At 34.9% G+C, this 13,274-nt stretch overlaps 1 protein-coding gene across 1 annotated transcript in view; it reads right to left on the bottom strand.

Annotated features, from left to right (window-relative positions):
- CWC27 (CWC27 spliceosome associated protein homolog) overlaps positions 1 to 13,274 on the bottom strand; it is a 103,777-nt gene that overhangs the window by 21,854 nt on the left and 68,649 nt on the right. Inside the window, exon 11 of the mRNA XM_027635353.1 lies at positions 5,541 to 5,638. Coding sequence (XP_027491154.1) covers positions 5,541 to 5,638 — 98 coding nt within the window. The remainder of the gene's footprint in view (positions 1 to 5,540; positions 5,639 to 13,274) is intronic.

Genomic DNA, 13,274 nt, shown 5'->3' with positions numbered 1-13,274 from the left:
TCTGAAGGGTAGAAACAATACATACTGTCACAGAGAAAAATACATGCTGATTTTGAAGGTTTAATGTCACTAGGAGAAGAGTAAGAGCCTATAGTGCTGACAATGACCAGTGAAAGAATTTTCGTTTATGTTTTTTCTTGATGAAAAGAAAGCATGAAGATTTTTACACAGACCTTACATTACAAAACATTCCTTATACGCTGGACCGCACAAAAATAATCCCATTAACTCTTGTAATGCACTTTGCATATGTAATCATGAGTTCATGCAGAACCAAGGTAAGATAATGAGAGTGCACAAAGATATCTATAATGAAAGACATTCCAGTTTATTTAGCAAGGTTTGTGTATGTTTTAAGTGTGATGGACCCACAAATTTTCTTCAGTATCTCAAATGCATTCTTTAGCAACTTTGATGACACATTTTATATGATAAAAGACCTACTGGACAGAAATTTCAAGAAATGCATGGCATGGCTAGATTAAATACCAAAGGGAAAAAACAAAAACCTGAAAAAACCTTAAAAACTCCTTGTTTGGAGTGACAGAAGTTATGATGAAGGTTTCAGTGAATTAAAATAAGAGGCCTAAACCAGATTCCTGTATTTGTGCCTTATATTCCACTTTCAGCTCATCAATATTCAGTTTATATTGCATTCTTCTGGAATTATGGAGGTACGTAGTACTGACATAAAAAAATCTTCATGAGACTGAAATCTTGAAAGCAGAAGCTGTGTTTGTTTCAAACCAAACAAATCCCTTATGAATTAAACAAGAAATATCAGGAGTTAAAATGGAATTCCTATCAGAAGTGACAAATGGAGAACTTAAAGCCACTTTCTATAATTAACAGCCAATAACACACTTCTAGAATTCAGGAAAAAATTTTCTTACAGCTTTATATACTGTGTATATGACTATACAATATAATTTTATGCTTGAAAGAATTTATAACATACTCTCCCATATATTTTTGTTCAGAACTAGTTCTACTTGTGGTTTTCTTTGCACCTTCAAGAAATGTTCAGTTACTGTTGCTATAGCTTTGGCTGATCCTGAAGAGACACAGTTTGCCAAGAAGTAAGGTAAGAGTCAGGAAATATTTAGCAACTGTGAACAACTGAATAGATTGGCTTACAGAATGAGCTTCCAGGGTTGGACTGATTACTGGATTTTCAGTTTTCTACAGTGAAAAAGTAACAGTTCTAGAACAGTTACTAGTTCATTTAGCCAACATAAATAATAAAACCTTAGAAGTAATTCCTAGAGCTTCAAAACTCTTATTGGAAAGAGCAGAGCAGATCTGTAAAATAGTATGAACTGTAAGTTTCTAGAAAATGTTTTCTGAACTTTGGTAGCTTTTATGTACACAGTCCTAGTCTAAAATGCAGTTAATTTTTGAATGTCAGCAGATTTTGAGTACATGCTTAAGATTACTACTAAAATCAAAGCAGGCTTACGGTGGGATTTTGTCCTCTTCTGCAGACAGAGAGACATGAGGAAAAAAGCATTCACTTTAGCAAGGAAGAAACTGAATAGGGAATGCTCAGTATTATTTAATGAAATTGAAAGAAAAAAAATTGTAAATAGTGGAAGAAAACAAAGTTTTGCAATTGACACGGCCAAGATGGATACTTTGATACAATGCAGCTATACTGGATCGACTAAAAAAAAAATCTTCATAGTTAATGCATTTGAGCTGTGAAGTTCCCAAACCACCTAAATTTGAAAGTTATTGTGTTCACAATGTTCTCAAGGGTGCAAAATTTTGTTAAAAGTTTCAGACTTCAATGTGGCACTAAACCTGCATTATATGGGAAAACTGTTGTTTAAACATGTCTTAAAATGGCTTTTGGTGGTCTCTTTGCAAACACATGCTTCTTCTTCCCAACACCTCCCATGGTAGTGTTATCTCAGGAATGTCCTGGGAAGGTGTCCTGAGGTGTTTTTCATTGGTCCTTGTTAACCCCTTCCTGTGACTGGGTGTTCCTGTAAGCCCTTTGAGACTTCTAATTGGTTACTCTGTGAATCCTCCTAAACCCCATAAATGTAACATCCCCAACAATAAACTCTCTCTTGCCTCCTCTCCACGCCCAGTGTGCTGTGTCTGTGCCGGCCATGGGGCCACGTGGGTGGGGGGAGAAGGGGAGGGCACCTATCCCCTCCAGGCTCAGGGGCAGTAGAAACCGCTGAAGAAACCCCTGGAGTTCCCTTTCCCCATCTTTCAGACGTCAGAATGGTTCCTCAGATGGAAATGGAAGTAGAACTGGGCTGCCTCACGTCGTGGGTGGGGAAAGGGATCCAGACTTCAAGAAGGCATTTCTCTGTTTAAGACAGAGCTTAAATCTTTGAGTGTGCCTGACAGTACCCAAATGCAATAATAAAACAGAAATAAAACATAATCTTACATTGGCATCCTCACTTGATTTTGAGAATTTTCTTAACACTTAAATCATTTGCTTACCATATCACAATTAAACACAAAACAGAAAATGCTGCAGGCCTCAGTAGAACTTTTACACTTGAATGTTGGTTTTTACATTGGTTGTTATGTTTCTCTGCTCAGACTATTTTGTAGCTTTTCTGTTTTTCCATGTGTGACAATTTCATAATCCACAGAATATCAGACCATTTACAAAAATATTCTAACATGAAAAAATAAAGTATTACTTCATAAATACTCCAACTACTTTAAACCAACATATAGTTAAAAAAACTGGGCAGACGTTATTCGTCTAAAGCAGATTTCACTGAAGTATATTCACAGGTTTACACTACAGAACTTTGAAAAGTGTATCTTTTTCAAATATTTGACCACGTACTTCAAAATGCTGAAGTAATTCAGCACTAAAATTGTAGTGTTTGATGTAATCTCTGGCATCACTACAACAAATGTCATATAAAAGAAAAACATCTTATTTAAAGTTGACAGCAGTCTGGCATAGTCAATAATACTATTCACAAACTGGAAGGCTGGTTATAATCTAACATACATGGAGGGATTTATTTTTTTTCTCTGACCTCTTGAAACAATGTAAACACTTAAATTTTCACTCCTTAGTCTTTCTTAATTATTCTAATCTCTGAATACAGAAAAATATTAGGTAGGCATACCATGTCACATGAACAATTTGAAGAAGTGATACCAAATGCGATGCCAATACTAATACAGATCTGACAGTGAACTTAAAATAGATGTGTCATGCTGCCACCAGTTCATCAGAATCCTCCAGAATTAAACTCAATCCTGCATCAAGTCCAGTATGACCTAAGCCTTATTCTCACAGTTCTGTAATCTTCAGTGAATTTCTCCCACTATGGTTGCAAGTCTTGGCTTAGACGCAATGTTTTTTAATCAAGCACAGAATCATAATAATGTGGTTACATAGCCTCTGAACTAGCATTTTTTCCTAATGCAGCCAGCTAAAAGCATAGGCAGACATACTGCAAGTGTCTGCACCATCTGCACAGACACACCTGATACAGCATGACACAACTCTATTCCACGTTGCCCAAGAGTACAGGCAGAGAACAATGGAAAGACCTCCTGCTACATACACATTAATTTCCTGATAGCAGTATGTTTTAAATATATGCAATTTCTTATATGTAAACTAATGTGGAATAGGTAAACTATTATACTTTTAGCAGACTTCCTCCATGTTGATAGTTTTATGGCATTGAAGAATATTCAGGCCAATAAATACAAAATGATTAAGTGAGATATACTAAATGCTTTTAACTTAGGGGCAAAATTAATTACTTAGTACAAAACTTCTACCACTGTTAGAGTTCATTGTATTCAAGATAAATTGTTTCTAAAGACTATTCTATTATTCTTCAGTTGTAAATTCTGTAAATTCATAGTAAAGGCATGCTTCATTCCTTTCGCTTAACCTCTTTAAATAGTTAAGATTCCACCCTTCCATCCCACTCCCTACATAAATTACACATATCTTCAAGTATCTCCTAATAAATTAGTTTGCATAGTCTTCTGCTAGTTTTGGGTGGCTTTGTTAATTTTTATCCAATTCATCCATTTCATGAGTTCATTATCTTTTTTTGGTGGTACAATACTTAGAATTGAGTGCAATAATACAACTGCACTTTTACAGTTAAGGCATTTGTAGCAAGAATCTTGTAGCAAGAATTCATAACAAGTGACAGCCATATCATGAAGAAAATTCATGTTCAGTTTGTTTTCTAGTACAAACCTGAAACAGTTTTCACTATATTTTTATTGATCATTTTATCCTTCACCACTTGCATCTCATTTAATGTCTTTTTAATTTTGCCTTAAATTTTAGAACATGTTTATTTTTAGAATTTTTAGTTAGGTTCTCCAATAACTAGTTGAATAGGTTCTTTCCTGCCATCTATCTTTCTCAACAGATACTGGAACAGACTCCTTCCCATAATGAAAAGGAAAACCAAGATAATTCAAGATTATTTTCAGCATTAGCCATTACCTACATATTTTCAACAGGTTTATCTCCTACTTGCTATTTATTTCAAAGAAAGTATAAAACCCCCAGCAACCCTAGTATATACGGGCTTTGCTTGAATAAAAGGTAGCCTTGCAAACTGGACCATAGTACTAACTATGAGTTAGTACTATTGCCCAAGTATTACTTTAGTGTGTCACTGTAAAGGTGGTTTTCTTTAAATTACAAAGTCCTCTAACTTATCTGGAATGGAGATAAGGTTTAAGCAATAGTGTAAGAACTGGTATATATGGTACTATTCAAGATAATTTATCATATACGTACATAAGGACTACTCTTTACCTCCTCTATACTTCTACTCACAGTTCTTTTTTTATATGGTCAGTAACATCAATCATTATCTTACCAATGAGAGCTTACATTCAATCAGCGATTGTGCAGGATTCCTAGAATTTTTTCAGAGTCACCAATCTGTAACATTTGGTGCCAGATTTCATGTACAGCTCGCAACTTGAGTGTTTAAAAACGCTCTCTTCTGTTTCTTCAGTTCGGCTAATAAAGGGTGTTACATCCACGTGGACTAAAATGTGCACCTTACATACTATCATAAATGTAACAATTTATGCACATTTAGAAAGAAAAAGAGTATAAAATCTGCCTGACAATGAAGTGGGCAGCTGAAGATCCCATTTTGCTAAGGTTTAGGTAATATATGGTAATGACTTTCTAAATTTGAGTTCCACTGCTGTCCCAAAATACATAAAAGTTTGAAGACAGTACCTTTGAGTTCAAAGTTAATCATCTGCATTTAAGTACCCTTCCAAGTCAGAATGTCAAGAATACTTTCCAAGTCAGAAGCCACAACACAGATGTAATAAAGGACATTCGGAAGGAGAAATACTACCTCATTTGAAAGAATGAATGCTACCTGTACATTATTCTTATATACTGACATCATTACATTACTACTATTCTTTAGGAAAGAAAAGAATCTACATTTCAAGAACAGAATGCCCACATTTATCCACATAAAACACAAAACTAAAAAAACTTCTAAGACTGCAATGTTAACTGGAGATCTACACGAAACCCTTACCTTCTTTCTCTTTGGGTTTTAAAGCTCTTTCTTCTTTTTTCTGCTTTGCTTCCAGCAGTTCACGTTTCAGCTGTCGCACTTCTTTCCGTAGCTCCTCACTGCAAAGAGAAATATTTATATGAATATAATCTTCTGAGAATGTACAGCCACTCAGAAGAAATGGAATCAAAGTTAATGGGCATTAGATCTTTGATATAAACAAATGGAAGGTATTGACTCACTAATGCTAAGAACATAGCTTAAAAATCAATTAGGAGCTAAGAAAGTTCATATTTTCATTAGAAGAGACAACAGAAGAACATTAACAGATGTCTTAAGACCCCATAAGAAATTAAGAAATATGTCAAATAAATGAATAATAAAATGAGGAATCCCTATCTGAAATTTACTTTAAACATTTTAATATTTAACCATGAGAACCACACAAGGAGAATTTGAAACAGAGGCATTGCCAAATAAATATTACATATGTTATAAAACTCTGTTTACTGAAGTAATAAATCTTAGCATCCTAGATTGGAGAAGCAATGTAGTGTTAAGTGACAAAGACATGAAATGTATGTAATCATATATTACTAGAAATGAAAATTAATTTCATGCTACGAATTTTACAAAAATCTCAAGTGATAACACCAGGAAGAAGAAAACAAAATTTGCAAGTCACTGTGCCAATATCAAATGAAATATTTGTCTTCACAGAATTGTAAGGGACCTCTGCAAGATAAGCCAGTCCAGCTTTCTTGTTCAAAGCACGGCCAAACAGAGTAGATTGCTGAGAGCACTGGTTGTTAAGGTTCTGAATATCCAGAAATGGAGACTCCATGTCTCCAGGCAACTACTTCTTGTCCTTATTCAATGCAAAAAAAGCTCTTCTGTAAATTCAATTTAAACTGAATTTCATCTCATACCTATTTGTGCCCATCTAATGGTTATCTATGGAAAAGAATTGATAACTGCTTCAAATTTCTGGTGTTAGAATATATATTTTGCACTTTCTTTAAAAAATTTTGTTTTCAATTAAGGTCTGGTTGATTTAGTATTCACCACAGTCAATGAACAGCATAAATTATTACAATGCAGGAACACGACATGCAAACATCTCCCTGCAGTTGTTTTATGTACCTCAATTCTCATCTGTAATATTCACAACATAACAGTCTTTTTTAAGGAAATACTTGGAACTAGGGGGTGATGACCCCTCTTTCATTTCATTTTCATTTGTAGGTATGCACAAATACAGAGTCTGTGAAAAGCACTAGCAAAAGAAGACTACCACTGTAAATTTATTCAAACAGTCAACCACAGCAGTAGGTCTTCATTTTCAACAGAATGGCGGAAGCTACACTAAGCTACATTAACAGCTTTTTCATAAGACTACAGTTCTACTTTTCTATCCCAAGAAGAAAATCATAGGGGAAGACAAAGAGACATTTTTAATCCAGGTAACTTGACTGCTTTTCTAGAAATTGGGAATAGTATGGTAAGCAAGCTGTATTACAATACAAATCTAGTATACTGCAACATTTTCTTACGGAAGTTGCATGGTAGGAACAACACATGCCAATAAAAGTGGTATGTTTAAAATATTTAGAGTGTCAGACAGTGATAGCAACACAGTGAGAGGTAGTTACAAATGATACTTAGTAACAGAGCCTAGCATACCAGTTTTCCTGTAACAGGGACCCATTTACTCTTCTGCTTAGTTATCCGAACACTACTGCAGCATTAACAATGAACTAGCTAATGACAACTATTCAGCTCCCCACCTCCTTGTTTTTATCAATGGAAACAGGTTTTTGTACAGAACACAGAAGGTCTTAATTCCTAGAAAGACTAATTCCAAAATGGTTTTTTCAAGCCCCTCTATGATCAGTACTAGGCAAATAAAGGACTTGGTTCTTTATATAGGCTCTACAATTCTGAAACTTTTTATTCCTAGGCACATTTTGCCAATCTAGGTTGATAAGAAAGGCAATCCAAAAATGTTTCATGCTTAAGAGGAAGCCATAAGAACTGGCTGACAGGAAAGCCATTCTACAGTCATTTACTGGAACAGAACTAGAAATGATTCCTGACTTGGTAAACAGGAAAATGTCAAACTGATAAGGCAGAGCAGAGTCCAAGTAAGGGTCTGTACCTGCCCCTTTCATCTTTGAGGCATAGGCTTTTGCGTGCTGTAAATTTGCATTCAGGTTCCATATAATATAGCTGTTGGTTTGTAATCAATTAGGGAGTTGCCTGCTGTCCTTGGAAAGTTTCTGTTGCTACAAAGGCCTAGCTCTCTCTGCTCCATCCTTGTCCCACTGATTCCTCGGCTCCACTGCTACACTGAAGGCTCTCCTCTTCCTCTTGCTTCCTGCTTCTTCCTCCTCTTGACACTTCCGGCCACCTGGGAGCTGCTCTCCCTCCCTCAACACAGAGAGGTACTTCCAGAGCAGGTGTAACCTTCCGCTGCAGAAGACTGAAAAAGATCTAGCTAAATGGTTCGTAAGTCCAGAATTTTCAGATTCTACTCAGAAGAATAAAATGATTTTATGTAGAAAATTTACAGTGAAATCAAATCTAGGATTCCATCTGAATTTCTGTTTCAGCAGTGGCTTAGTTTGATAGTGCTGTGAACAGTTTGATAGGACTGACAGGAACTATTTTACTAGTAATCTCTAAGTCAGCAATAAAGTGAATAAACAAACAATTTTGCTTGCACCTAATGGCTGAGCAGTACCTTTCTTAACCCCAACATAGCAAAGGTGTCTTCATGACTTATTTGCAGTTTTATGTACTTCATAGTGAAGCAGGCCTCAGACAACACAGAAGTATTGGTCTGAAAAATCTTCCTCCATTTTCTATGATCTCAAGGTTAAAAGATTATTTTAATTAATTATTTCAATACATAAACTGCAAAAGTTTCTTAACTCCAAGCCTACGACTGTTTCAGAGATTAATGTCACAAGTTATACAAAGCTCAAATATCCTAAGAACCTAGACATATGCATATGGCTGGACAAACTCCACACACAGTCTGATGAAGACTGCTTGACCTTAATCTTCCTACTGAAAGCAGACTTTGGAGGATCAAGATTCCATCCCTATGAAATGCAATAGGAAGAAGTGGCTTGCACACAAGACTACAGGTTAATAACAAAACTCTTGTCTTCATTTGTCACTAAGGGTCTAACTCATCAGTGAGCACACACACAATTGCTACACTGTGCCCTCAGCTGATGAGCTGTGAGCCAGTGTAAATGCAAAAACTCATTACAGCGTTGTTACAGTTTTGGTACCTTAGGCATTTTACTGATTCAAACTCAGCTGATTTTTGACTTGAATAAAGTGCGGGCAAAACGCACTTAGTAGTGCTTGTTTACCAAAGGAGCTCTTCCATCTGTTGGTTTTATTTGTACCAGAAATAAAGCTTTATATTTCAATATATTTTAATCTTAATAGTGGGGTCTTCTGCAGTTCTTTTCTTAATGACATATATTCCGTGCTTCAGCTTTCTAATATTTTTTACTTTGTATTTTTGATCAGGAACTAATACTTAATTAATAAAGAATAAAATCAGTTGGAAATTTAGTCAAATATTTTAAGTTAAATGAATGCAATTGTTTCTAAGTGCCATGTAAGGAAGGTGTCTTTCTGAAAGCAACTAAGAGTCTTCTAAACTGTCAAAGTAATTTAATTCAAAAAGGAGATGTTTTATATTCTATTCACTTCACTTTGGCAAAAGAAAAGAGAATTGATTACAGAAATAAACAGTAACTCTGACTTTGGTGTAAGTGACCATATGATCATACTTGCTTTGCTATGCAAAAGCTCAAAACTGCTCCTTCTCTATATACATAAATAAGTCTCTTTGTATTTGTATGCTCCTGCATACATGTATACAAATCATAAACAGCTGTATTTATTTAAGCATACCAAATCTGTAACAAACAATATATATATTATATACAGACACAAATAAGACCCAGAGAGTCATAATATCTTATTTGACTGTGATTTAGGGAAAAATTGTTGCATATATTCAAACTGTAATTTAGATATTTCCCATCCAGTGAAGACAAAGTTCAGTAGATGCTAAAATTCACTTGATGCCTATATGTTAATCACAAAATGCCAGAAAACTTTGCTTTCTATGCATTTCCAAATTTACTCCAACTCCAGTCTAAACTTCACTACAATTCAGAGTATTCACTATTCCCCCTCTTAACTCCACCTAAACCCCTGGAGAGGTCCAAACTCCTTAAGGTTACTCTAGCACACAGTCATTTACTGACGGTGGTACAAACAATATTAAACAAGGCCACATTCTTTCAAAACCTAAGTATTTAGGTGGTGGCAAAACAATACAGATAGCCTCACAGTCAGAGGATTCACTCAAATAAATGTAAATTTTTAACAGAGTAACTGTTAGGAGACTGAACAACTGCAAGATCATGGTATATTCTGCACTGAATGCATATGGGTGAATTGCCAATAATTATATACTTTTCTTAGGATTATGGAGAGATTTCAATGATGAAATCTAATAGGACTGGCACGTTTATTAAAGACTGTATGGGTAATCACTACTGTCTTTTAATTTCCATAAACCTGAGTGTGAATAGGTGCATCATATTATAAAAGCTTCAGAGAACTGGCACTATATTTTAATGTAATTATGCATACTGGACTATAAGCTACACGGTGTGTCAACAGTCTCAGTACTGTGCAACAAATTCTCAGGCTGAGACTGAAGAATATTGCCATTTTACTTGGAGAAGCTCAGTAAAACAGCAGGGCCCATAGGCTAAGCATGAAGTATAAACTTGTGCAAGAAGATATTAAAGGAGAAGCAATACATCTTATTACGGTATCTAAGACAGATGTAGGGGGGCAAAAAACCCCTACAGGTTTCAGGACACGTGCTCTTCTTCAGCTAGTTTATTTTTCTTTCATAGTTTGCTTAATAAAAGTATTAGCTTTTGCTACAAACTTTCTTTGCTTACATTGTTCAGCCACCAGCTACACTGCCAGAAAATGCAGATGTATGCTCTAGGGATATATAAAGACATGTATCATATATCACATATCATATATTAAGGCTGATTTTATGCACTATCTGAACCTTCTATGTTCACAGTAGATTCTGGAACAGACAGGAGACCCTAAATTTTCCCAGTTTAAGAGAAAAACCTAACTTTGCTTAATGGAAGATAGTCAGCAACTGTTAAACAAAAACAAACAGAAAGAGTGGAGGAGACTGACAGCATCTCTCATCCAGATCCATGCTATATCTACCTGGATTGGAAATGCCTAGCTCAATGATTGATAAAAACAGGTTTTCTTTTTTTGGTTTTTGTAATAACACAGCTGTTGTAATTAAGAGGTTTTCCTCCTCGTCTGTCACTTCTGAGTGACAGCCTGAGGGATGAATTCTTGGTTTTGTTCCTTACTGCATGATCCTATGACTCTTTCACTCTATTTCTATCATTAGAGCTTTTGAGATTATCCAATTTTCTATGAGAATGTTCCCATTGCGTTAACATTACTTTCCAACTTCGTACTATTTACAAGCTTCTTTTAACAAACTGTGGTGGGCTTTTTTTTTTTTTAATATTTAAAGTATTACTGAAAACCTGAAATTAGAACTATCCTATCAATTTGACCCAAAACAATAGCTTTCGAAAATAAGCATATGTTCTCTTTTAATCAACTTCTTACCTATTTTACAGTTCTTGTTCTATATTTCCCTCTCCTTAGTTTTAACCATTTCCTTCAGATTAATCCAGAAAAAATTTTATCATGAACATTTAGCCTAGAAAAAAGGAAATACTTAAAGACAGGTTACTTCATCAGAATCTCTTAGTAAAACAATTCAACATATTTTTCTATTAGCCTCTACTAATTGTCTTTATTATTCATATTTTCTTATCTATATCACTGTTTTACATTGTTCTACCATCTTAGGGGAAGCAAATTAAATCCATAACTTCATGAAGTGTATAAGTGTAGATTCACCTGAAAAGTCAAACAAGTTCTAATATCTTAGATAAAAATATTAAATGCTTTAGAAGTAGCATGGGTGTAAAGGAAAACAAAACAAAAGTATTGGCTGCAATGCAAAGCTCACCAAAAAAAAGAGACCAAAAAGACAAAGAATTAAATAGTGTGACTAACAAGTTTTAAAATGTTATTAAACTAGGTAATTTTCTATCTGTATACTTCAGCTAGGTCTGTTAGAATAGACTGTAGAAGATCATATGTTAGAGGATACATAAAAGCGGCTATGATGAATTTTAAAAAGGAAATAGCTGAAGGTTTAATGCTAAAGTGATGAAGTAAAACAAGAAAACATGGAAGGAGGAAGAGGTCACATGGGATTAAAGGGACTAATAAAGTGAAACAAAATCACTGCTGATAAGATAAATTACTGATTTGTGTCAGCTTTCTCAAAAGAAGATTCTAGGGAGACAACTCTCTAAGGACCTGATTTAATTCGGACATTAAAATGAGACAAGACCAGAGACAGAGGTGTCACAAGGGGAGACAACAACCAACTAAAGTGTGATAAAGCTCCAGAATTCATCCTTGGGAAGGAACTCAGGAATGGCTGTTCCACTAATTTACCTTAAAAACAATGTTGTATCAGGTGAACAGGTAGCAACAAACATGGTACCTTAAGCACAAGAGGGATGACTACGGACTGCACAGTAAACGTCATGACAGCTTCTGGTGAGCTGTTTTCAGTAACAAATAAAATAAACATCATCTTAAACAGCGAGTCTCTGTTTCCTCACTAATCTAGAAGTTTCATTTCTATGTGTTGGTGAAGGTGTGGATGAACAAAGTAAAGGACAACAAGATGAGCAGCTTTAGATATTCAAAAAACCTTTATGATGAGTATTTTAAAAACACTGAGTAAATGGTGAGAAGTGGATGAAAATAAAGTACACAGTGAAAAAAATTAGCCAAACTAAGACAAGAATAAACAATTACCTTTCAGTACAGCAAAGTTAATACTTCAGGTTAAATAAATCTGAAAAAATAGAGTGAGATGGATTTCCGGAAGATCCAAAATCAGGAACCAGTCAAAACCAGACAAAACATGGTGATTTCTCATGGTTTTAACTCAGGAATGGAAAATTGAATAAAAATCCACAGTCAGGTTCTCAGAAAATCTAATTAAATTATATGAGAAAATTGAAGGAGACTCTGCAGAATGAAGTCCTGGTGCACTTTACACAGCTATAAAGTAACAGAATGAGTTCACGAAAAGCCTCTGAACTTTACTACTGACAGCTCTATGAAAATGTCTAATATTATGTAGTTGCGGAAAACAATAACACAAAATGCACATTTATTAAGGAGAATACACCAAAAAGTATTATAGTGGCTCTACAAGAGACAGCCAGTATTGCTTAATTTAGAACACTATAAATGAAATTGGATATATTCCACGTCAAAACGGCTGACAAAGTAATAGAGGAAACTTCAGAAAGGATGACAAAGATTATTCCCATCATGAAAAATTGCCCCTGACATGAATATAGAGAAAAATGGAATTATTCATTTCAGAAAAAAATGAGACAGAGGAAACATGGAAAAGGGTAGTAAACCCACAAATACTGCAGACTTATAATTTCTAGGTCAAGGAGACACTCAGTAAAACTTCAGTAATTTAGAAAAAAAAAGATAAAATATTTTTCACTTTTCAGATGAGATCACACAATTTTTTTCAGAAAATTTATTTGG

Source organism: Corapipo altera, unplaced genomic scaffold (assembly GCF_003945725.1).
Source record: "Corapipo altera isolate COAL_440 unplaced genomic scaffold, ASM394572v1 61411, whole genome shotgun sequence".
Classification (NCBI taxonomy): domain Eukaryota; kingdom Metazoa; phylum Chordata; class Aves; order Passeriformes; family Pipridae; genus Corapipo; species Corapipo altera.
This window is presented reverse-complemented; position numbering and strand designations above follow the sequence as displayed.